General features: G+C 40.5%; 1 protein-coding gene across 8 annotated transcripts in view; it reads left to right on the forward strand.

Annotated features, from left to right (window-relative positions):
- LOC137605913 (RNA-binding protein Musashi homolog 2) overlaps nt 1-24,917 on the forward strand; it is a 235,668-nt gene that overhangs the window by 186,214 nt on the left and 24,537 nt on the right. For 5 of the 8 annotated variants that reach the window (XM_068330836.1, XM_068330835.1, XM_068330837.1 and 2 more), the window contains 3 exons: nt 258-372; nt 5,527-5,601; nt 24,594-24,713. In XM_068330836.1, the coding sequence (XP_068186937.1) occupies nt 258-372; nt 5,527-5,601; nt 24,594-24,713 (310 nt within the window). The remainder of the gene's footprint in view (nt 1-257; nt 373-5,526; nt 5,602-24,593; nt 24,714-24,917) is intronic. The other 3 variants (XM_068330838.1, XM_068330842.1, XM_068330839.1) reach the window with 2 other exon arrangements.

The raw sequence follows: 24,917 nt of genomic DNA on the forward strand, positions 1-24,917 counted from the left end.
ATGCTCAGTGGAGCAACAACCTTTGCTTTAATACAGGAGGAGCATGATTGTAAGTTTTCCTCAGAGACACTCCTCTAAAATGTGAGGTGTTGACTCAGTCTTGTTTTTCTCTATGGAAAATGTCTAATGGTGTGCAAGTCAAATAGAAAAGCACCTTAAAGAGCTGAGACAGCCCTGTCAGATCTGTCTGGATGTGTATCCTACACAGCCTAATGGTTTGTCTTGCTTTGTGTGTCTGTGTTTGTCTGTCTACATAGGTAGAATGTAAGAAGGCCCAGCCCAAGGAGGTAATGTTCCCACCAGGTACACGGGGGCGAGCCAGGGGTCTGCCCTACACCATGGATGCCTTCATGCTGGGGATGGGCATGCTGAGTGAGTCGCACACACCTGAATACCCATGCAGATACTCACAACTATCTATATGCTGCCTTTTAATGTATTTAATTTCGAATAACTATCAACGAACAGTTCACACATTTTTAAAAACTGACACCTCTTTTATGATATTGCCGAAACAAAAACAAAAAAACACACAAAATTGAACCTTTTCTGGGAAGAGACAGATAGGCATGCCATTTAGTCATCTGTTTCTACCTTTGAAAAAATCAGCTTATGCAAACTCTTGACTAGAAAGCCCCATTAGGTGTGCGCTGCCCCTAATTAGGCCACTTCAAGGTGTGCCACTGCTGGCCACCGTGGTCTATTTCTGGTTGAGTCTGGTACAGGCAGCCCCTGGGCATATAGGAGCAGACCAGCACATTATCAGGCTAAATGAAGAGGAAAATTGGTGTAATGTCATATTAAGGATTCATCACTGTGCCCCCCTTAATGGGTAATGAAGGGGACACACATGTCAGGGAGAGATCTCATCTACAGGGACCTCAGCTGCTGGCACACCCCTCTTCATTACCATCCAGCCCATGCCTGTGGCCGTTTTTATTTAACACCATTGCACCCGCTATCTCCACCCCCCACACCCCAATCCACCCACTGTCTCTCTCTCTATCTATTTGTCTATCTGTCTGTCGTTCACATTTCCCATGCATATAATTTGAATGCGCGACCCAACCAAATGGATTTGCCCTCGCATAAAAGATTTATTTTTTTTACTTCAAAAGCAGAAGGGACATGCAGCTGATTGTGAGAAACTCGTTTTGCCATCCAAGCAACCCCCACACACACACATACACACACACGCACCTCCTGGAGCAGGTGCATGCAGAGCCACAGTTATGCATTTTCTTCTGCACCAGGTAACGTAATGCATAAAGCAAAAAGTCGATAGCAAGTCATATTTTGCCGTTGGCACTTTTACTTTTTTTTTTGAAGGAATGGACAGAAACCACTGGTTTTAACCAGTTGCTTTTCTATCGAATTACTGTAATAATTTTTAAAGGCTAATAAATCAGTTACAGTCCACAGTACCAATCAGTCTATTTATCTGACCATCAATCTTTAAAATAAGTGCTTAAATAGTTGGTGCTATTGTAAGGTTATGCCAGGAGACAGATTTAACAGTCTGCAGTGCTGATAAGACTCGCCAATTGCATCTCTTAACTCCAACAAAGTCACTCAGTTGCAAATCAACTGTTAAGTATTAAACAAGCACAGTGAACTTTTCAGAACTTATTACAAACTAATGTGTCTGTGAAAAGGACAGCGCTCTTCCCCTCCACTGGGAGATGGCAGGCAGCAAGGCAGTGATGTGCTCATGTGAGAATATTAACAGCCAACTTGTTTGGAGACATTCTTATCTAAATGAAATTGGAACAAGGACAGCGAAACATTCCTTTATATAATTTGCATTTGGAAAAAGGGGACCCAAGGCTCATTATTTAAGAAAGTGTAAGCTCCTTTTGTGCCAAATCTCATTAAAGCCATCCCTAGCTCCTTTGTTTACCCCCTCTAATCGAGGCATTTATCTTTATTGTGTTGTGCCCGATGTATGTTTGCTGAAATTAATACACATTTGAGCCTGGGCGAGGTATGGGTGTACCAGATGGATAATTGATTTTAAAGTGAATCAGAACTGTTGAGCCATAAAATAGGTACATTAGTATGCATATTAATATGGCAAATAAGAGCACTAAGAGGCTGCCACCAGGCCAGGCACAGTGACAGACATCATTTGTGAAATTTTAGGAGAGATAGTGGGCTCTTTTTCCTTCTCTTCTTTCCTCCCACTCTCTTGTAATATTTACAGATAGGCACATACTAAGAATTTCATGAAATAGTAGCACGACTTGGCATGTATCTTAATCTACTTTCCTGACACTTTCATATGCCTCTCTAGAGCTCTCTCCTCAGATGCACAGTGCACACATCCGCCAGCAAATTCTTCATTTAGTAATGTGAAACCTATTGTAATGCAGTACATCAGACTCGGAAAATGGTTTTGCCATTTTAGAAAATATTGAAATAAGGCAGGGTGAGGAGCTGCAGTATCTAAGCCAGCAATTTCAGTGTGGCATTTATTCTGTTTGATAGTAAAACAGCATCAAACACATAATATCCAATATTTTGTGGTCTGTGATCGCTATTCATTGTATCATATCACAGTTCTTTTCAGAGCAAACAAACAATGAGGGGTTTTGTGAAAGCTATCCATCTGTAGCTTCCCGGTGATGACTTCTCATCTTCAGCTGATGAGGATTTTTTTTTCCCTGGCATAGCTTCCATCCTACTTCATCCACTCCGGGTTAAGGCTCTCCTCACCGCCTCTCAGAGTTGCATTACTTTTTGTCTGTGAGTGAAGGGAAAGGGTCTGAGAGAAGCATTTTCCCATTGGGTCAGGAATAAATTGAACTTTTTCATGGACAGCAAACACTGATTAGATATTTATGACCAAGGTCAACCTTTCTGATTCCAGCTGGCACAGGCTCTGAGGCATACAGAACAGAGAGTCCACACACATACACATGCTCACACCAACACATGCACATGGCCTGCTTACGCTCATGCATTCAAGTATGAATCCATGCAGAATATGTGACTTTCATGCTATAAGCAAATGCATACCAGCTCTTTTATGCTTTGAGCACAATGTATAAATTTATAGATGTAAACTGGGTGCAGAGCTGCAATTGCGTGAAGCGCTGAGTGTCTCCTGTGCAGAGTAGTCGCAGTATTTAAAACTTTTGTTAATGCAAATGCTCCTGCTTTGATTTTTTTATCCAAAAACTTCCAATCAGGACCTTCAAATAATGACATGACTGCAGTAAAGTTATTAGGTTGGTGCATATCTAAGAAGTGATGACACAGAACCCTAATAGAGGTTTCCAAGGTCAGTCTCCGAGGTGTCACTTACAGGCAGTGAAGTGAGTTATCAAGGTTAGTTCCAGTGATTCATTCCTGGCCTAAAGGACTTCCTCTTATTAGGTAATTTAGTCCAGACTCATGGTTGAAGGTGATAATAGCTTGAGGGAAACAGATATAGACTGAGACATATACCATAATTAGAGGGTTAATTATATTTATATTACCTTTGATGGTGCAGAAATTCTTACAGGCTCACTCGCCCACACACCCACTCCTCTGAAATTTTCTTATTTTTTCTGGATCACACCTCCTAGCAGTGTGTACCCTCACACCTTGTTTTCTCAATATGTTGCCCACAGCTGCTTCTGTCTGAAAAGCGTCCTGCTCATTAACGAGAGGTTTTAAGGTTGTCATAAGAATCATGACAGCAGATGAACAATGCATCTGCTGTTCTTAATGTTTTCTAATGACACTGGGTCCTCTTTGGACCTCAGTGTGCCTCTTTATCTAATAAGGGACCATACAACTCACACAGACTGACATTGATTTGTAGTTGGCCATTTTTCACTATAGTTGTTATCTTCACAAAGTTTTAGAACGCTATTCTGTGATTAAATCTGGCCCAAAGCGTTCAAAGATTAGCTATAAATTAGTAGTCTTGGTTTTCTTATTTTAAAGAAGATTTGTGCATTTTGAGATTTGAAGGATCCCCAATTAAAATGATGCAGTAGCAGATTATAAATGGTATGTGTATGTCCCTTCAAGAAACTAACTTAAATGTAAAGGTGTCGCAACCAACTCTTGTTAACACAGGGATTTGAAAATATACAAGAAAGATAGAATAGAAAGTTATATACAAGAAACACAGTTTAGAATTGTTTATGATTGACAGAATATAAAACCACTGGTCAGTCAGGTGCTTAGGACGAGTTGTACATGCTCCTCTGTGATGGTAACATTTTTGCCAGGGTTGGTTTGTTGTTTGTCTGTCTGCAGAATTGCTCAAATAGTTCTAAACAGAAGAAAGAACCAGCCCGGGAAGCATTCCATTACATTCAAGCAGTGGTCTTTTAAAGGGTTTCTTTCCTTTTGGGGACAGGAGCAATTACAAGACTTTTTTTACCCACTTTATGGATAATTCCCAAAATGCTTGGACAAATATTAGATGATGAAATCCACAAAAGATCAACCACACATCAAAATGTTGTCTGAATCCAAGAGATTTTCTGGATCTAGTTGAACAGGGTGTGTTAATTTCTGGGACTCGCAGAGAATTTACCGCCATGAGATAGTTTTATGTCAAATTTGACCCACCTTCAAAAGTTATTATTTTAAGCTCGGTAGAAAACACTTTTAGTGAAATGTTTGCTTGATATCAAACTGATATTAATAGCAGTTTGATTTTCGATTTCCAGACGACAGAAGAAATTGAAATGAAAAACATTAACTGAAGTTTTTGAAGTTTTTTTCACGTTGCATATAAGCAAAACCCAACATGTTGCCCTGGTAATTATCTGTATGATTGTACTTAAGATTTAATAGGATCTGAATGTTATGACACAATAAATATCTGAAAAAAAACTGTTCTTACACCCCCTGTGTGCCAGAAGTGAGTTCAAATGTAACAAAATAGGTTATCAGTCCATCTACTTAATTTAAGAGGTTGTTGATAGTGTTAGCATCACCTTTTAAATCAACTGGTTTGTCTCAACTTAAAAGAAAATAGTGTTACAACCTGGGCCTCTGTTTTATAATTACTATTATTCCTGCAGGTAAAAAAAAATAAATGGAAGCGGTAAAACGATCAGGATTAAAGGCTAATGTGATTGTGGCAGTTGACCATTGATTGAGGGTGGTGCTTTTTGTCAAATAACACACACAGCAAATACAGTTTACAATCAAACATCAACACCAATGAGCTGTAATACATACCTTTTTTTTAGGCTTGTAATATATATAATAAATATATATATAATAAATCACTAATGTTTTATTATTATGGGTTCTCTCCATTGTTACAAACTGTTGTACTTCTTCCTAAAGAAGTAAAGCTCTTGTTTAATAAGGATTTTTGTCAAATAAATTGTGTTTTATAGGGTGTGACGTAATGTTAGACTAACACCTGGATCTTTAAGAGATTTAAAGCCAACTATTAAGATTTGTTTCACTCTCAAAGTGGATACAGAAGCAGCCTTGACTGTGTGTGTGTGTGTGTGTGTGTGTGTGTGTGCGTGTGCGTGTGCGTGTGCGTGCATATTGTTTTCCCAGGTTACCCTAATATTGTGGCAACATATGGCCGTGGATACACTGGATTCGCACCCAGCTACAGCTACCAGTTCCCCGGTGAGTTCAAGGCTTTTGTCAAATATCTTGTCTTTGCAGCTGATTTGTGTTGTGCACTCTCCAGCACATTCAGACGTACATACATAAACACACACACTTGTGTGCACGCACACAAAAACTAATCAATATACAAGCCTGTCACCATATAATCTGCAGGGTTATAAGTATAATACATGTCTGGATTACTGAAATGGCTTTTGAAAGCTGATGTATGGTAAAATAAATTGCTTACTTCTTTTTTTTTTTTTATCCCATACTTGAACGCCACCATGACCAAATGTCTAAAATGGGGAAAGGTCCTCTTCGTCCTGGCTCAATATATGCAAATTCCTCCATGGAGAAAACAAACCAAAAAAAAAAAAGAACAGCGTAGTCTGTGAGAAGATTTCAAAACTTGGTTCTCAAAATGGAAAATGAACAGAGCCATTTTCTGCATTTAAAAAGTTGACTCTGAGAGCAGAACACTTGAATGGGTGTCCAAATGAGAGGCATGCAGTCTGAAGGTAAGCAGCTGTACCTGTCTGCTGCAAGAGAGCATGTGGCTCTGCTGTGCCTCACTTAGACAGACATCCCGTCAATTTCATGCTTTATTTAGGGACTTTACACATACTTTGTTTGCTGTGCCAGACATCATTTCTTCCACTGATAAGACAGAATGAGAAATGTCTCACAGCAGTTCAGATCTCTGTAATGTCTTTGTGAGATGGATTCAGGAATGGTAAGACAGGAGGTCCAGCTGTGGCCACCTCCAGATCAGACATATGCTCGATTCACACATGACCACAATATTATTTTAGGAAGGGGAATGCGTCTCATCAGTAATGTGGGTGAACATGTGCAGCATATCAATGTGAGAAAATTTAGCAATTATTAGGATAATGGAATGGCTTTTTTCTTTGATGATAATTGATATGAATGTGATTCAGAGGAGTAGTGATGTGCATGTAAGTGTTTTTCTGCACAGAAATTTAAAAAAAAATTGCTTCTAATATAATGTTTATAGTGGACACAACTGTTATGGAAAGCATCATAAAATGTGGATTTATTTGGATGTAACTAAAAGAAGGAGGAGATATTGCAAAGGAAAGCAGCCATCATTATTTATTCAGTGTGTAAACTGGATTTCTAGTCAAACATGGATTTTTAAAATGTTTACTGTTTAGGACAAATTAAGGGGTATCACCTTCCCCAAGGCAGAATGTATGATCCTGTCCATGTTAAACTCAATTTAAAGAGCTTGATAAAGCAGAATGATTAAAACAAGCTCCTCTGGGCTCGCTCAACTCTTGACAGGGTAATTGGAATTTTTAATGTATGAATCAAGCTCCTTGTCCAAATTAAATAACCCCAGGCCAAATATTGACTAGTGTCCTTCCCTGCAAAGATGGGGAAAGCATCCTCAGTTTAAGATCAAAATAATTTTTTTTTTTTGCACTACGCAACCTCGCCGTAACACTCCGAGAAATAAATAGAGGCTGAATCCTGAAAGCTGAATTCAAGACGCGTAAATTGTGGGCAGTATTCCAAGGCAATTCTTTTTTTATGACACCCGCGTGTCCACTGTTAACCTAAAAAAATTGATTTGACAGTTGTCCAATTGTCAAGCTTATATACTGATAAAACATTAATCGTTGATGAAACCCTGAGTTAAATAACAAAGCCCTGTAAGACATACACAGAAAAACAGAATCCAACTTTGACATCCCTGTAGCTCAGTCAGAGTTCAAGCAGAGAAAACAGAAGCTAAAAGAAGAGTGAAATATTTATAACCAGAGTTTTAAAAAAAGAAAGAACTCAGTGCAGCCAGTCGGACTGTCAGTCACCAACACAACAGCTGTTAGACTATGACAAGATAGCACTCTGGTCCTTGTGACACTCCCAATTAATTCAACCATTGATCACAAAGTGTGTTTCATATTGATCACATACAGCTCGTTTCTGTGTGTCTGCATTTGTATTGCATGACTTGCATACAGAATTATTCCATCACAGACGTCATTACTATTTAACACACAGAGACCTTTACTTGTTAGATTTTAATATTAAATTTTACTGCAGTAAATCACGACATTCTCTGTCAAAATGTTTTCATGTAAGTGATCATATGTCAGATCGTATCCCACAAGGAGAGACAGCTTCTTGGTGTTTGGGTTTGAATACTAGTTATATTAGAGTCATGTTTTTTCTGAAGGAGAGAAACTACTGTTGTCAGGTGTAGTGGTTCTCTGACACATCTAACAGTATATATATATATATATATATATATATATATATATATATATATATATATATATATATATATATATATATATATATATATATATATATATTTATTAGCTGGTAGAAGCTTTACTAGTAGCTAACATCAGCTGGTAGCAAACATTTTCATGCACTTACTGCTATATTTTTTATATGGGTACATATGCATGATATACAACCACCAACTCATCAGAGTTGTCTTTTCAGTCACAATTATACTATCTTATCAATCAATATGAGATTAGAGCAGATTTTGTAACATGCATGAAAGTGCAAGCAGGTAGAAAATGACTAACATACCCACAATTCAATTCGATAATACAGAACAGCATTTACTCTTTCCAACATATTTACTTTGCCCCTAATGATTTATTGGGGTTCCTTTAATTATAAAATACTCAATTTTTTTTCAGTTTCCCTTAAAAACCAAAGTTTTCTTTCTTTCAAATCTGTACAATTAATATTTAAACATATTTTTTGACATATCTGGTACATAATGTATTCATACGGACAACAGGAGGAGGGCGGAATTTTTGACAAAGATGTGTGCTTTGATTTTTGCTCTGTGCTATGCAGTGCTCTAATCACACACTGTTTAATGCAGCATCATTTCAGCTTGAACTAAAGTTGCGATTGAATTTCAAAGATGCTGCTGAATAGTGCATGTGTAGTGGCAATCAGGGAGATTACCTCCGAATTACAAATGGTTAAGAGGTGTTACAAATAACTAGCAACATCCCCTGAATGACAAGTACTCCATCGATTCATCAGAGCTTTTTTGTACAGAGGATGCAATTAGCCAACTGGATGGTCTCTGTTTGGGCCCTACATTTGCCTCAACTTATCAGTAATTTATTTGTTGCAAGGTTTAGGCTTTTTCCACAGATAAATAGTCATGTCTGAATTTCATGCTGTGACATGTAACATTGTCAGTTTTGAATAAAAGAAGAATGGGCTTGTATTGCAGGGATTCAAAATGTGAGGGGTGATACATGACTGTTGATTTAAGATAATTTTGTTTTAATCCCAAAAAGGAGAAATGTGATTGTACTACATCAGCAATGCAACAATAACAAAATTGGTACAAGTAAACAATATAAACAGTTTAAACAGGAGGCAAACAAAATTATATTGGAGAAATACTTTTAAAAACAGGAAATGTATGCATTGTAAACAATAGATAAACAATATGCAGCGCCTCTTGTCGCTGCGCGGTGTCATCATGTGACAATAACAAGCCATAATAGAATCTCTGTAGCTGCATCTTCAGTCCCTGAAGTTCAAATTAAATATTGTATTTGCTTTTACCAAAAATCTTCTGAATACACTCTGGACATGTAAAACAAGAGAAGAGATTTTATGTTTGGGATGCTGATAAACCATGTTTATGACTGTAGTGTCAATCAGGGATTCACATATTCGCGTTATTCAGGCTACTTTGTTGATGAAAAGGGAACAACATGTCAAACCCAACCTCCACACGGAGCCTTTTTAAAGTCTGTATTCAACTATGTTATTATTCAAACAGATTTTCTTCTGGTATCACGCCTTGCTCTGCTCATTGTGGAAAGCAACTCAGGCAAGAATCAAACAGAAAAAAATTATAGTAGACATCAGTGTTACAAAACTTGACTTAAATTATCTTAAGAGAACATTTTTCAGGCTAGATTACAATAGGCAAACCAAATTGAAAGCATGTTTGAATTAAAATGAAGAACAAAAGAAGCTCACTTTAAGTCTGTCAGACATTAAGGAGTGTACCATACCCCTAGAAGCTGCAGTTAAAAGCGGCTCCACGCTGCTGATTTTCAGATAGCATCAAAAGAGGAAAATTATAAAGTTTGTCAAATTTTGAATATTCCCTCACGCATTAGAGGTCAAAGTAAGAAATGTATTTGACTTGATTTAAGATGAGTGAGATTTGCTTGGCGGAATATGGGTCATTTTTCTCTTAAATGTAAGACTTTGAGCAAAGCATTGAATTCAGGCGTGGTTTCTGTCCATTCTAGGAGGGGAGAAAAGTTTAAACAGTGTGATCACCTTGAGAAGTTTAAACCTTCACTATCATAACTAAATCTATACAATCTACAGTCTGATAATAAAGTAGGCTGTATGTACTTCTTTCCCTGTCCTAATCCTCGCTAGAAACACGAATTAAAAAGCTGGCAGGACAAAAGGAACATACGTGTACATTGTTCTTGTTTCTATGCAGCACTCTAATTAGCATTGGGTAGCTGATAAATGTACTTTTGTATTATTCAACTTTCAACACATAGGGGGGGCAACGCAAGAGCTGCTGCATTTTAAAGCATGAGGTGTCTAGTTTAGAGGATCTTTAGCATCCAAAGTGACATTCAAATAAGTATTCTATTTGATTGCAGCCTTAGAGTACATTTATAGTAACTTTCTCTTGTTTTTTTCAGATAACCCGAGGCTGAGACTTTATATAGTATCAGGTTTTTGTGTTTGCTGTGTATATTAAAATGCAAATGGCTTGAAGGAGAAGCAGTATTTTTTGCAATATGTCCAAGTTAAGCTTATGCATTGATGTTTTTGTACAGTTTAGCTCTTGCCAGTGGTGGCAGTAAAAATAGAAGAAGGAATATGACAAGGTTCAAGAGAGGTTGCTTACTCATATGTGTGTGTTCTGTGCATAACAGAACCCACACTACCTAGGTCATGGGCTGCAGACAAGAGGATGGCCATTTCAATGCTCACGTGGACCAAAATGTTTGGAGTGTGAACTGGCAGTGGAGAGGTGTCAGTTCACCTCCTGAGCACTGCCAAAGTGCCCTTGAGCAAGTCACTGTCAATTACAAGTTGTCATGGGGCGCACCACAAAGGAGCTGCCTGCAGCTCTACCTGCAGCTCTACGTCTCATAGCTACAGGTGTGTGTGTGTGTGTGTGTGTGTGTGTGTGTGTGTGTGTGTGTGTGTGTGTGTGTGTGTGTGTGTGTGTGTGTGTGTGTGTGTGTGTGTGTGTGTGTGTGTGTGTGTGTGTGTGTGTGTGTGTGTGTGTGTGTGTGTGTGTGTGTGTGTGTGTGTGTGTGTGTGTGTGTGTGTGTGTGTGTGTGTGTGTGGAGCAAACCACGAGCTATACGCCATTCCTATGCAACGCGCTGCCTCCACAGCTTTGCCCTTAGAGTCTCCCCTGGCATAAATGACCATTATGGCTCCATTAGGGATGCTGCTAGGAGGTCATTATGCTTTGCTGGAAAAGTAGGGATGAAGATGTTATTGTGGTCCCATCAGGGAGAGACGCAGAGCTAGGCGAGAGGAAGACATAACAGTCAGTCATCCAGCTACTTCAGATGTCACGACAGACAAACAGACATTCTGACTCAACCTCTTCAGCAAGGAAGAATGAGTAAGGCGGGAGAGGCCAGCTAGGGACGTATGACAATGACTAATCTTTAATTACAGTTAAGATGAACTAATCAGACTGTTCCAGAAATGTGAATCTGTCTCTTTCTGGCACATTTTAAATGTTGTTTGTGATGTTTGGGGAACTTTTTTGTTGGTGTATTAGTTTGTCTATTAGTGTTCCTTGTCTTTTATTGTCCTATGCTTCATCTGTGTCAGTTCTGAGTCTCTGGACGATATGAGGCATTTTATAGCATCATATAGTAGCTTCCTTCCCTCTGCATCTCCAACACCACCGATCAACAATGCCTGACACACACCAACTCACTTCATCAAATTTAAGTGACATAAAATGACAAAATCCTGGAATGAGTGTGGAATGGGTTTCTCTCTGCGTGATGTAAACAGTACTCAGCTCAGCAGGTGGATCTGGATTCCACAGCTTCTCTTACTACTGAAAAGGAAAACATGAGGCTGGCCTGGTTGGCAAAACAAGTGCTTCATGCACAGAGGATGAGCGGTTTGTCTATCATTCCCGCCCACATGTCTGGCCTTGTTGAATTGAGTCAATCTACGTCAAATCTGCTCGCTGATCATCTGACGGAAATATGTGTCAAATATTTATGTATATCTCAAATGAGTCTACATTAAACAAGTGACATGTTTGAAACCCTGTGTGAAAGAAAAAATATATCCATAAGCATGGAGATATAGGGCCTTGTTGTAGGAGAACCAGGACAGTCTACTGGAAAAGAAACACTAAAGAGGAAACAGCATTAACAGTTTGGAATAATTTCAAACCAGAGTTCAGGAATCCACGTTATCGACTTCACCAAGGAAGTTTATATTTTTGTTGTAACAATTGCTTTTTTGGCTTTTTATGATAAGCCAAAGACTTTGTAGATATTGATAAATATTTTTGTAGAGATGCAGTTATAGTTCAACAAATAATCCTCAAGATTTGTGGTGATCATCACATAAACCATGAATTTTTAAAAGAAGATTATTTACCAGTGTGAGATAGAAGAACTTAGAAGATCTTTCCTTCTTACTTCATGTATCAGGTCTTCAGGGCTTGGATACAAATTAGTCCAAGACATCCTTGTAAAATTTCCCATACCTGATTGTTTTCATCTGAATCAAGTAATATTCCAGATTTTGTGTTCTGGAATGTTAAAATTTACAGGGTTTGTGGAAAATCAACTGCTGTGTAACAACAAATAATAATATTACAGATTAAAGTGTGGCTGAAGCAGTGCCAATCCAGTTTAGTGTTAAACTCGATGCATCCTCGGATGTTACTTAAAGAAAACCTAAAGAAAACCTCCAGTGGTATTGTTTCTGAATAACTATGAAACTAATGATAGCAATGTAATTCCAAATTCTGGTTTGCATTAGTCAGAGTCTCACCATCTTGGGACCTGGCATGTTGGAGGTTTGCATCCAATGAGTGATGTTGAGTAATTTCATTCATTCATTCATCTTCTACCACTTCATCCGCTGTGGCGAGTCACGGGGAGCTGGAACTTATCCCAGCTGGTTTGGGCGTGAGGCGGGGGAAACTCCAACCGCGACGCCAGTGTGCCATGGAGCCACAGAGAGACACAGACAAGCACGCTCATACCACTAGACACTTTGAAGCCGGCCAATTAACCTGAAGTGCATGTTTTTGGAGGTGGGAGGAAGCTGGAGAACCTGGAAAGAACCCACGCAGACACGGGGTGAACAATTAAACTCTGCATCGAGCGGGACACAAACCTGGAACAATCTTGCTGTGCCGCGACAGCGCTACCCACTGCGCCACCGTGCTGCCCTGTTGAGTAATTTCTTAACTAATTTTTAACCCTCAGTTGGTGTAAAGTTTGAATCGTACTCCTTGAATACAGGATGCAGAGTACAAGGGATGTGTGTATCGCGGTTACACTTAAACGGTGCATATTTCTCTATGCAATTATCGGTAATCGTGAAAAGTAGAGTCCTGAACTGTTGACCCCACTTCCACCATAGGAGAAAAATCTAAAAGTAGTGAGGGCATCTGTCCTCTCTGCAAGTGGTATATAGGAGAAGAGAGCTGCTGACCTGTGTAATTGGTATGATAGTGACTGCTCCTGAGGTCTATATAAACTGGGCCAGATCCAACCAAGCGTATGATAAATGCACCAGAGGTCACACCAGGGCATTGGCCTGAAAATCCAGTTAGCATCCCAGGATCTAGCAGCTGTCTGCTGTTGGGAGATGGAGAGGTGTTGACATGGACTTCACAGAGCTCTGAACCTCTGAAGCATATTAGCTTCTACATGGCTGTTGGTCAAGGCTACAGGATGGTATGGTGGCCATCTGGTGACATGTGTAGTTTCACAGGACAAAGGTCTGCTGGTAGCGTATGAACATGAGGAAGAACAAGCGTTCTCGCATGTTAACATGGTGTTAAAGTAAGCCCAGATGTCTTTGCTTCCTTTTCATGGTAAGTGCCTCAGGCACAGAAGTCTTGTCAGTTTGTAACACTTGAAATCAAAAACAAGATAAAGATGTTTTACACCCAAGTCAAGACTGACTTTAAGAGCCATGCTACATTCATTTCAGTACAGTTGACTCCAGGCTCCAGCGCTGCTCGCAAAACCTTTCATCCAATGAAAATCTCTTCTCATTGCCTCATTACATCCTGTGTATGATGATGTGGTTTGTGGTCACCATGTGCACTCATTATGTCATTATCAACAGATCTGAACCTCTCTTAAGTATTCAGACATGCTATATTTCCCATTTCAGTACAATAAGTACCTGTACTTCTTGGCTACAGTACTAGAGCAGGTGAAAAAAAAAATCACTGGCCTGAAGCTGATGAGGTGCGATGTCATGAGTACATACAACATTACCGTCATTTGTGTTTTTACTTCGCCCATGAGACCCAGCAGTGGCCCATGCAGCCAAACAGGTTTCTGTTAAAGTCAAGTTACGCAGCACATCATCCCGCAGATCCTGTGACCATCTCTTCACAAGCTGGGTGAGCTGTGACCCCGGCAAGTTGTGTCCCACAGGCCAGAGTGAGTGTTACAATACTGGAAGCAGATGGCCCTCCTGATGCCACTCTGACTCACAGATTGGCTTTAATTGCCAAGGCTGATCATTAGCCCAGAGAGTCTGCAGAGGCCGAAACACTCCATGAGTCCCGGGCCCCGAAATAGAGCCTGACAAGAAGCGTTGGACCTCACACAGTTGAATGACCATGCACAACGCATCTTACTCTAACACCCCTGGGCATGCACAGACACACACTCATACACACACGCACACAAGCATAAAAGTGGTAAAATCAAAGATTGTTAATGACTGGAATGAAGGCAAAAGAGATATAGTAACTTTAACTGTCTGACTCAATGTCTGCACTGCAGTACTTACTACACACACACATACACACACACACACACACACACACACACACACACACACTGAGACAACCAAGCTAAGACTCTGTTGCCAGTGACCCTGTGACGTCAGTGGACAGTGCTGTGTGTCACATCCTATTTCCTTCTGCATGTGCAATCCAATAACTAAACTGCTTTCAGATCAGCTTTGCTCTCAGTTTTTGTCCCTTAAATCTGCAAAATGCACACACTGTGTTGTCGGAGAGGGATGTTCCCAGTTGCTTCCAAAAAGGATGTTTTCCCTGGATATTCCCAGAGGCACCAGATGGATTCAAAGGTGTAGCAACATATCACCTCCACGTTTTCCCATGCTGATGCAATGTGAAGTGGTCAACCTGCATGCTCACATGCACACACATTAGGTCGTGTGCACGTGCACGTGTGGCTGCTCAGCTGCGTGAGCACCTGTCTCTGCAAAAACCACCGAGCATGTCTGACAGAGGAGATCCTGGAAGTGTAAGAGAGATGCTCACCTCATTTGCCCAGGTCTTAACTCACAGCAGACACATCCTCACACAAAGCAGGAAAACATTCTGGCATGGAGACCCACAGTCTAGGTACCTACGGTGGGGAAGATGAGCTGTGAGAGGCAGAGTGGCAACACGAAAGCTCATTATGTCTCGGCTGTGGAGATGTCGGACTAGAAAAGAAACCCTAGCTGTCCTGTCCCACACGTGGCTGCCACCTCTGGACACCAGCAGGATAACGGAAAAGCAGTACACATATGGAAGTCAGTAGATGACTACAACACGTGTGTATGTTGGAGAACGCGCTGAGTGCCTACTGTCTGCTGTTTTGATGCCACCCACTGTTTGAGAGCTCCAGGCCCAGCTAGCAGGGTACTTGATAGGTCTTTATGCAGCTGGCCTCCCCCTCCCTATTTCCCCCCTCTGTCCCTCTATCTCTCCCTCCTGCTGACTGTGCTAATAGCCCTCCAGCTGCTCTCACGCACTCTTTCCCAAGTGCATGGCCACATCCATACGTATATAAGCATGTAATCATATATTGAGAGTCACAGCATACAGCCCTTTTGCACACCTCTACTGTTCACATTACTTACAGCTCCATTAATCAAGTGAAACCTTAGGTTGCTCTGCTATTTTTGGGTCATGCCACATTTTACCCCACTTGCCCCTGGTATCTGGAGCAGTGGTATATGGCGTAACTACTGTGTACAGAGCTGACTAAAACCTAACGGCGTCTGCGAGTGTGTTAACGCGGCTATAAAATCGTGTTTACGGTGTTCAAAGCTTCTTATTATATCGTATCATATTTTATTTTCCTCACTCTTAATTAGATACTCCTGCAAAAAAGCAAGTTTGCAGTGATTAGAGCAAATCCACAAACACATATTTAACTCGAATGGTGAGATAACACTTAATGCACTCACTTTCATTAGAGGAAACCTGAAATTATCCCCCTTCATCGTTCATCTATCCCCTCCGCTGCCATCGTCAGAACTGGAGGATGGACATTAAAATGCATAAAAAATTAAGGCTGTTTACTTGGACAGTAATGAGAGGAGGCCTAAGTGGCCTGGTTTAATTAGTATGATTGGTTCGATGGGGAACACACAGGCTGGGCCATAACAACCGATTCGCTCAGAGTTTACAGGACCTTTTCAGACTGTAGTGTCAGAACTGATGTCAGAGGAGAGTGGACTGCAGAGACATTTTGCTTTTGCTGATCCTGGGTTGAAAAGAAGCACTGCAGTTAAATGTACTGAAGCAGACTATTACATAAGCACCGCCTCAAGGTCAGACATCTGGTTCCTCCTTGTCTGTCTCTCTCTATTTAAGACACCATCAAAAAACTGCTTTTGGATATTGGGGCTGTGAACCCAAACTGTGTGCTATCCACAAAACGAGAAAGGCTGTATTTGGCAATTTGTGTTTGCTTGTTTTCTTTTGTTTTCTTTTGGTTTTGTCCTTATATTTTATGATAGATTTCATGTTTCATCGTAAAAGGCATCTTTTTCCACTCCTTATTATATCACTCTCCATTCCTGCTCCTTTTTACTGAATGCGTGTGAATGACTGAGAGTTATGTTCTGTCTAGTTGTGTGTGTGTGTGTGTGTGTGTGTGTGTGTGTGTGTGTGTGTGTGTGTGTGTGTGTGTGTGTGTGTGTGTGTGTGTGTGTGTGTGTGTGTGTGTGTGTGTAAGCAGAATGTGCTTATATCAATTCTGGAGCATCAGTGCTCTTTTTTTTCTCTGAAGAGCACAGGAAGGAGTAAAAGAAGAGGTCAAAAGTGTGGCTACACTTCAATAAAGAGCCTAGTTTGTCCTCTTTGATGCTATGCTGCCATGCACTTCAGCTAAAAAGAAAAAGGGCTCTTGTCACTGAGAACTGAAGTAAAAGACACTGAGCTTTTCCCTGAGCTCACCTCACCACATCACAACATCACAGACACTCACACACAATGTGCAGTCATGTAATGGGTGTGCAGAGTTTGATGTTTCAATGGCTGGAGGCATTTCAAATGTAAGGGTATTTTGACGTACATGATGGAATGTATCAAGGACTTTTAGTAAGGCTGAGGTTTTACTTTATTTATAGCGGCATCATGTAATACGGAAAGATTTGATAGGTTCTGGGTCAAACCACCTCATCGGTAAGAAATCACCCCCCTGAAGTGCACACTCAATCCATACTATTCCAGTTAGGCTGAACTGCAGTTACAGTTCACCTCGTCTGTGACCTTCCTGTGGAAAAATCCTCATGGCTCACATTATCCAGGACTCTCAGGGAGAAGATGTTGTATCTCAGTGGGACTGTCCTGGCTAAAGACAGGATAAATAAAAAAAACTAAATTATGTTTTGTACTATCTGCGGCTCAGTTGCTTTACACTGCTATCCTTAGAAGGCAAGTTCATCATTGTGTGCCTTCTAACTTTACAATCCTTTGCAATTTCTCCATTTCTTTCCAACTCTGATGCAGCTTGGTGTGGCAAACAAATGTTAGCACACGGTCGTGTTTAGTAATGAGACAGAGCAGTTCTCCTGCAGCATGGTGCCGTTTTGTGTTGTTTTGCACTTCTGAGCGGGTACCCAGTTTTTGTTTTTTTGTGTTTTTGTTTGTTTGTTTCTTTCCCAGGCTCATCATTTTCTTCAAAGGTATAAATGTGCAATTATTACCACAAATCCAGGGTTTGCTGCACTCTGGGCTCAATCCACTTCTGTAAATGCCTTTTTCCTCTCTCCAATAAGAAGCCACAAAGTCTAAATGGCAAGGGATCAGTGCACCAAATGCTTTCATTACATACAGAAAACCATTACGTTAGGATAAAAAAAAAAGGACTCATCTTTGGCAGAGGACCACACATGACATAAAACACGTAAACACTGACCACCCCCTTACACACATATGTATACATGCACACGCACACTAGTAGTCTAGAATGATCTTATCTGTCAGTTAAAAAGAACTGACTATGCTGATGCCATATATAGGTGGTGGATCTTGTTGATAAAATGTGTCTATACTGTACTGTGACACAAGAGAGATGAGCTTAATGCAGTAGAGTTGTGGATGTGAGCAGCTATGCTAACCAACACATCAACCCTTTGATGCTGAGATACAGTATCATCATAGTGTAAGGTTCTATCTCTAAAGGACTCAGTCCTCCACAGTAAATCTTCTCAAACATATTTTCAAACTATACATTTAATGGCATGATGGTCTTTTCACTGATATCTGTTGGTGTGAAAATGTCATGGAGTGTAGTGTCATAAGACAGCTGTGATTATAAGTTTTCACAGTTCATAATAAACTATTTGTAGCATTAGCTGGACATATGTTTTATTAATGCACTAAAACCGTATCTACCTTTCACTTTCAAATAGTATTGTCACTGCTTTATTTTTTTGGGTTTTTCTTCTTAGATGTTATTTATATGTGTAATAATGGGCATAGATACTTTAATGTCTATACCTGGGCAGCAACAAGCAGCGTCATTGGGTTCAAATGAAATGCCAGGGACCTTTGTGTTGTTTTCCATGTTCCCCCTCTGTCTGTGTGGGTTTCCTCCGGGCTCTCCAGCTTCCTCCCGCCGCCAGAAACATCACTAGAGGTGAATTGGTGACTCTAAATTAACTGCAGGCATGAATGCGTTGTTTGTCTTTCTGGGTGGCCCTGCAATGAACTGAGGACTTGTCCCAAATGGCATAGGATCCAGCCACTCCAGGACCCTGCAGAGGATGACCGGTTAGAGAAAACAAATGCATTTTTATTCTTTTGCAGACAAACTCCATGCATGCTGTTCACTGAGTGACCTTTCATAGCAACAGAATCCAAACAGGGAGAGACCAGACATGCACGTGGCAAGATTAATCTGTATGATTGACAAGCAACCTGACTCTGTTAATCAAGTTATGCTTACTCTGATTAGGGCCTTAATGTGAGTAAGATAACCCAGTTAAGGTGTTTACATGAGAGTTGCAATAATATGCGTATTGCATCTGGCTATAATTGAATCATTGGTGTGCATGTAAATGCTTTTTCTCTCCCTGGCTCATTCCCAGACACTGCTCTCTGTGTTGTACATGAGGGGTAGCCTCTATTTGCACTGTAGGTCTCCTCTGATATGAAGAGAGGTGAGACATGAACATATGTGCAGCAGTTCATATGAAAGCCACCTGGCTTTCTCCAGCTCTGTGATTTATGCCTTTGATAGCACCAACCCAGAGATGCTTTCAGCAACAACAAAGTATCGCTGAAGGATGACAACAATGGGACACTTGTCAGTCTGGAGATGAAAAGATGTTTTGCAAGGTGGCTGTCTCAAATTTTAACTTTGATATATATATTTTTTTTGTTTTGGTTTGTTTATTTGTCTCCGTGTGTTCCTCTATATCTTATCAAAGGCTATTGACGAAGCAGAATATGAAGTGGAGTCAGTTTTCCATCTTTGACAGAACACCCCCCTCCCTGTGCGAGCAGGCGGCAGTGTGCCTCACTGCTTCTGCTTTGACTTATCAACAGACTTATTTCCGCTGGTTTGGTTTTACCGTTTTACAGGGACAGGAAAATACATGCCCCGTATGTGTGGTTTCCTTTTTTCGTGCTCCGTAAAACTTCATTAAAATAGAATCTAATAAGTTTACATTTTGAGAATGTGTTCTCCTGCATGGCTGAGGGTTGGCCACATCAATGGCCAATTATGTTCATATCAGTAAGCTTCAGCAGACTACTGGGTTATCGTCAATTACAGCATTAGCAGGATCTTTGAAGAACTAATGGATCATGAATGAAAACATGTTTCATTCAAATGGTAAATGACCTCTGATGTTCAGAGCCATGACTTGGAATTTCCAGTGTATGAATTCAGCATAGGTAAGCCAACTTTGCCACCACACCACAAATCAAATTAGAGTGAATAAGTGAATGGAAATCTCTAGCTTTACCATCCACTGGACCGATCCAGCGATATAAGTATTGTCGCGACAACTCACTGAACCAGCAGGCAGACAATTGCAAAAATAAAACACATTCATTTCTGTGTTGAAAAGTGATGCGTTTAATTCACCGTTCACCAAAAACATGAACGCCTTTTTCACCGGCTTTTACCGATGAACATTATTTTAAGAACTTTGAAAACGTATCCTGGCCAAACCTTTATTTAACCGCCTTTTTAGTCATAGACACAGAAGCGAAAACAATTTAAACTTATCAGAAAATGGATCAGCAGAATTGTTTTTGTCTTTTACCTCCAGGACCTTCTGAAGGAACCATCCTTAATAAAAAATACATAAATATAAAAAAATAAAAAAAGATTTCACTTACTTGTTGTCTATGGCTAGTATTTCACTATTTCTTCAATGTCACTTGAAAGAGAGGTTTAGTCCTCTCTGTATTTAATGGCACAATTCAGCTTTTAATTCAATTTAGAATACAGTACTGTGACTTCGTTGTAGGTGTTGCATCAATGTAATTATTTTTTGAAGAATTTGTCTAAAATACAAAATTCCATGAGAATAAAAACCTGACCTTATTTCTCCCTTGTTGTTCTCTTTGTTCTCTTTGTCATGCAGCTGCTTTATCTCTCCTCTGGACTGTTAATCTATATCACTCTTTTCATCTGCACCCAAAATTGACTGGCCGCCTGCTGAAAACAGTTAGCCAGCGAGTCGACCCTGATGAATGATCTGAAAGCTCAATTTAAGCAGAAAATCCACTCGTCTTCACTGCATTTTTAGGTTTGATTTTGTTGTGAGGTTTCAGTATCAGAGATGTTAAACTGGTGACTCTGTCTTCTTTATCCATAGGACCTCCTTAGAGTATTGTCTCTCCTTGGGCTCATCCTGTACATTAGGTAGCTGACAGCCTTCTTATAGCTGAAATGAGTGGAGGGGTCTCTGACTGATGGAGCTCCTTTGTCAATGCCAGGGAGGGGCTGCTGCTGGCAGTTTGGGGCCGACGAACAGTACAGATCACATTAACATCTGTCAAACTGTTCTCTAACTGGGAGGACATAAATAGAAACTTATTGATGCATTATGCAATGACTTTTCATGACGTTTTCTGAGTAATAGGATCAGAAAGTAATTTTGAAGCTGCAAAGGCAGGTTTGTAGACATGTATTATGAATAGTTAATTTAGAGAAACATCAAAGGTAATGATGAGAGGGGAATTTGTTAATATCATACTGTACTAAAAAAAATCGTAGGTCAGTTTGTGGGGGGCATTGTGTCTCAGCTACCTTGACATTATTGAACATGGACAGTCTATGAGGTGAACTACACAAACCCTGATTGCTAATAGACACAGGTACAAATCCAGCCAGTGTGTGGCCCAGCATGGTATTTCAGGGTCTGGTCACGGGCAACATTTGGTTATTTTTGTTCTTCATGCAGTGCAGATGCTCAAAGAAACAGTGATATTAGGGGAGATATGTCGCTGGTAGTCATGATGGGGGCTTTAATTAGTGTGGCCCATCACATCGGCTTCAGGCACTAGGTGCACGCTTACAAATCCTAGGGAAAAAAATTCCACTGAGCTCTTTGTTCACTGTGACACTGCCCTGTTGTGCCTCTGCCTTTACTTCAGTACAGTCAAGTTCACAGATGCACAAAATGCAGGTGCAGGTAGAAAAGAATATGGTGTTTACCCAAGAAAAATGCCCCTTTACAGACATAAAGTGCCGGTGTGTTCTATGCACTGTCAGGAGAACAGAGCCTATGTGGTATGTTTTGCACACTGTGCACCTTCAGGACAAAACTTGAAATGCAATGCAGGAATCACGTGTCGGAAGTTACTTTAACTTAAGTTTATTCAAGGTGGGGAAGTACAGTATATGGATGCATATGTGGTCAATAAATAATTAGATGTCCAAGATGTACTCTCGAGTCAGTTTAAACTTTTCAGAGGTAGTGTTGTTACAAACAAAAATCTTTAGAAAGCCTTTTTTTTTTAATCCATGTCAATAATTTTATGACATGTAAAAAATGTAACTCTAACTGCGAGAGCCTCAACATTCCTCCTCTCTCCTCAGCTCTAATCTATCTTCTTTTCTGTGCTCTCCTGAAGAGGAATGAATTTCTGTGCTGCAGTCTTTAGGAAAGAAAGCTGAGGACAGTTCCCCCGAGTCCGGACACCAAGGCCCCCGGGCCTCCACAGCTCATAAACAGATGTGTCCTTGTCCCCAGCCAAGCGCAGCCACTCAAGTGGCAAAGCAGGGGCCCAATAATTGTGAAGAATTGAAAGCTAAATATTGGCTTTATCTCCTCAGTAATAAAAGGGCCATGAAATTGATTTAATGCTGCAGCGCTTCTCTTGGGTGGCTTCTTACCGCGTGAGCACAAAACAATGAGCTGCAGCCATCTATTAATTAACCCACCTAATCCTGCAAAATTAATCTCTCACCACAACTTTGCCCGCAACTAACTTCCAAGCCAGTGGGTCTATTGGGGGTGTCATGACAATGGCAGCAAGGGGAAGATAGATTCAGCACTTTGGAAAATAGGGATGAAGAGAGGGAAAAGGGGGAGAAGAGGTAGAGACCTGTTCTGCACAGCAACCATGGAGAAACTGTAAGTGGAAATGCAAGGGTGCATGGCCACCATTAGCATAATATCAGAGTTGATTTGTGTTTTTGTGAAAAGAGGTGGAAAAAATCATTTTTGTGCTGCTTAAATCGGGTCTTGGTGTGGCGTGACACAAATGTGACTGATTTAGTTGCCCTCTTGTCATCTTTTTTTAAATCTTTTTCCCCAATTCCCTTATTCTATCCTGAGCTGTTAGATAGTTGCGGGGGGAAAGTGGCATTTCTTTATCTTCTCCCCCTGCCTGCCACTTGCAGCATGACAGCACCTCACCCCCAACACGCACATTCACTGTCGTATTGTGTCGGCAGAGTTGTGAATTACCTCCTTCTCAGCCGGCTGATGAAAAGCTATGTGTTTTTCTCTTTGGCTGCAGCTCATCTGACCCTGCCCTCTCACACCTCCTTCCCTCTCATCAGTCTTTTGTGCGAGCCCCTCTTCATGGAAAAGCAGTACAAGGCTGACTCGAAAAATAGGTCACCCACCAGTGCTCCTCTCACCTCCGTAGCATAGAAAAAATAATCCTCTAAGGTGTCCCGAGCCATTTTGTAATGTCTAAACTACGATGTCCAGAATGAAGCCAAGACAGAAGAAACACACATGCATGCACATAAAAAGGAATATGATATCAAGAAAAACTCCAATTGAGAGAATTTAGAGATCCCTTTTTTCGTTATTGAGGAAAGTATTTCCTGTGGAGATAATTTTCCGAGTCTGATTAGGCTTAGACGATGTTGAGCCCAGAGTGAGGAATCTCATCACTGCTAATGACATGCCATTCCTGTGCTGAGAGAGGAGTCCAGGCCCTGGGCATGGACTAACCTCCGTCAGCCATCGCTTGCTTCTGTGTTCATTAAGTCCAACAATGTAATTACAATTCACAGATACTGCATTTGGCTTAATTACAGACTGATTATTTGACTGAGATTTCCTGGGAAAAATCCTAAAGAAACTGATTTATATTTACATGGCATTTAAGCCCTTAATAGTATATCATAAACTGACAATTTATTTGCTTTATAAATTCTTAAATAGACCTACATTCAAGTCTTTAAAAATCCTCTATGTTTAAGCACTGCAAATGTTTAGATAAGAAGAAATGGGCACAAGAGACTTGTTCAGTCATCACACAAGCTAACAGAACGAAGTTCTTTCTGATTGACAGATCCTCCAACAGATGTCTGCATCTGAGGAAGTTTTTTTCTTTCTGCTGTATATCTTCTAACCCAATAAAAAAAAAATACTACACGCTGCTTTGCCTTTTGCATTCCAGCCGCTGAATTTGATTTAGTATTCAAAATGCAGAGGTAGTCCCCAGAGATAGGGCCATTATACTCATGTCTGTGGAGCTCAGAAGTGGCTGTAATCTTTCATCCAAAACATGTGACATAAACACCCCCAGAGCCAAATACGTTCAGTCTCATAATCAGAGACCTGGTGGAGTCCGTTTACTCAAGAATTGTACGTTATCGGTCAGGAAGGACATTATTTTTTGTTTTAATTTAGAGTACTTATCATAATAAATACTCTGTCTCTAACTTAAGATGTTGGTATATCATTTTTATTATATAGTTTTATTAATATTTTCTACGTACCTCATGATGATGTTCAATCTGCATTTGGCAACAGTTATTTTTATTTATGGTAAATCTATTACTGAGTTGTTGCTCATGGCTATACTTGTGTTTCTGTGTATGGATCAGTGGACCTGCAGGTTTTTGAGCGTCGCAGTGGGTTCAGTAAGAGTCTGCTGATAGATCGCCTGACATGAGCCCCCGCCACTGACAGCCACAGTTTTATCCCGTAGCTCAGTGCTGGTATCAATGCTCTTCTCTGGCTCTCGAGTGTACTCATCCATGTTCAGGTAGTGATGTATGTGTGTATGTGTGTGTATGTGCCTGCAGGCTTCCCAGCGACAGCATATGGACCGGTGGCAGCAGCAGCAGTAGCAGCAGCACGAGGCTCAGGTAGGGGGGCCCGTGGAAGAGGCGGCTACTTGGCGTACCCACAGAGCACAGGGCCAGGTAAACGCTCTGTCCTGTTCTGTGTGGCTGCTGCTCTCTCCAATTTCTCCTGCTCTGCTTCTCCCCATAGACATAGTACCCCCGAGTTCACAGGGATGCACCTTAATATGGTGCTTACACTGTAAAAACCAAGACTGAAACATGTAAAAGCCAACCAATTTTAACAAGTCAGAATATGGATTATATCCAACTCTAAACACTATT

The sequence above is a fragment of the Antennarius striatus genome, chromosome 13 (assembly GCF_040054535.1).
Source record: "Antennarius striatus isolate MH-2024 chromosome 13, ASM4005453v1, whole genome shotgun sequence".
NCBI lineage: Eukaryota > Metazoa > Chordata > Actinopteri > Lophiiformes > Antennariidae > Antennarius > Antennarius striatus.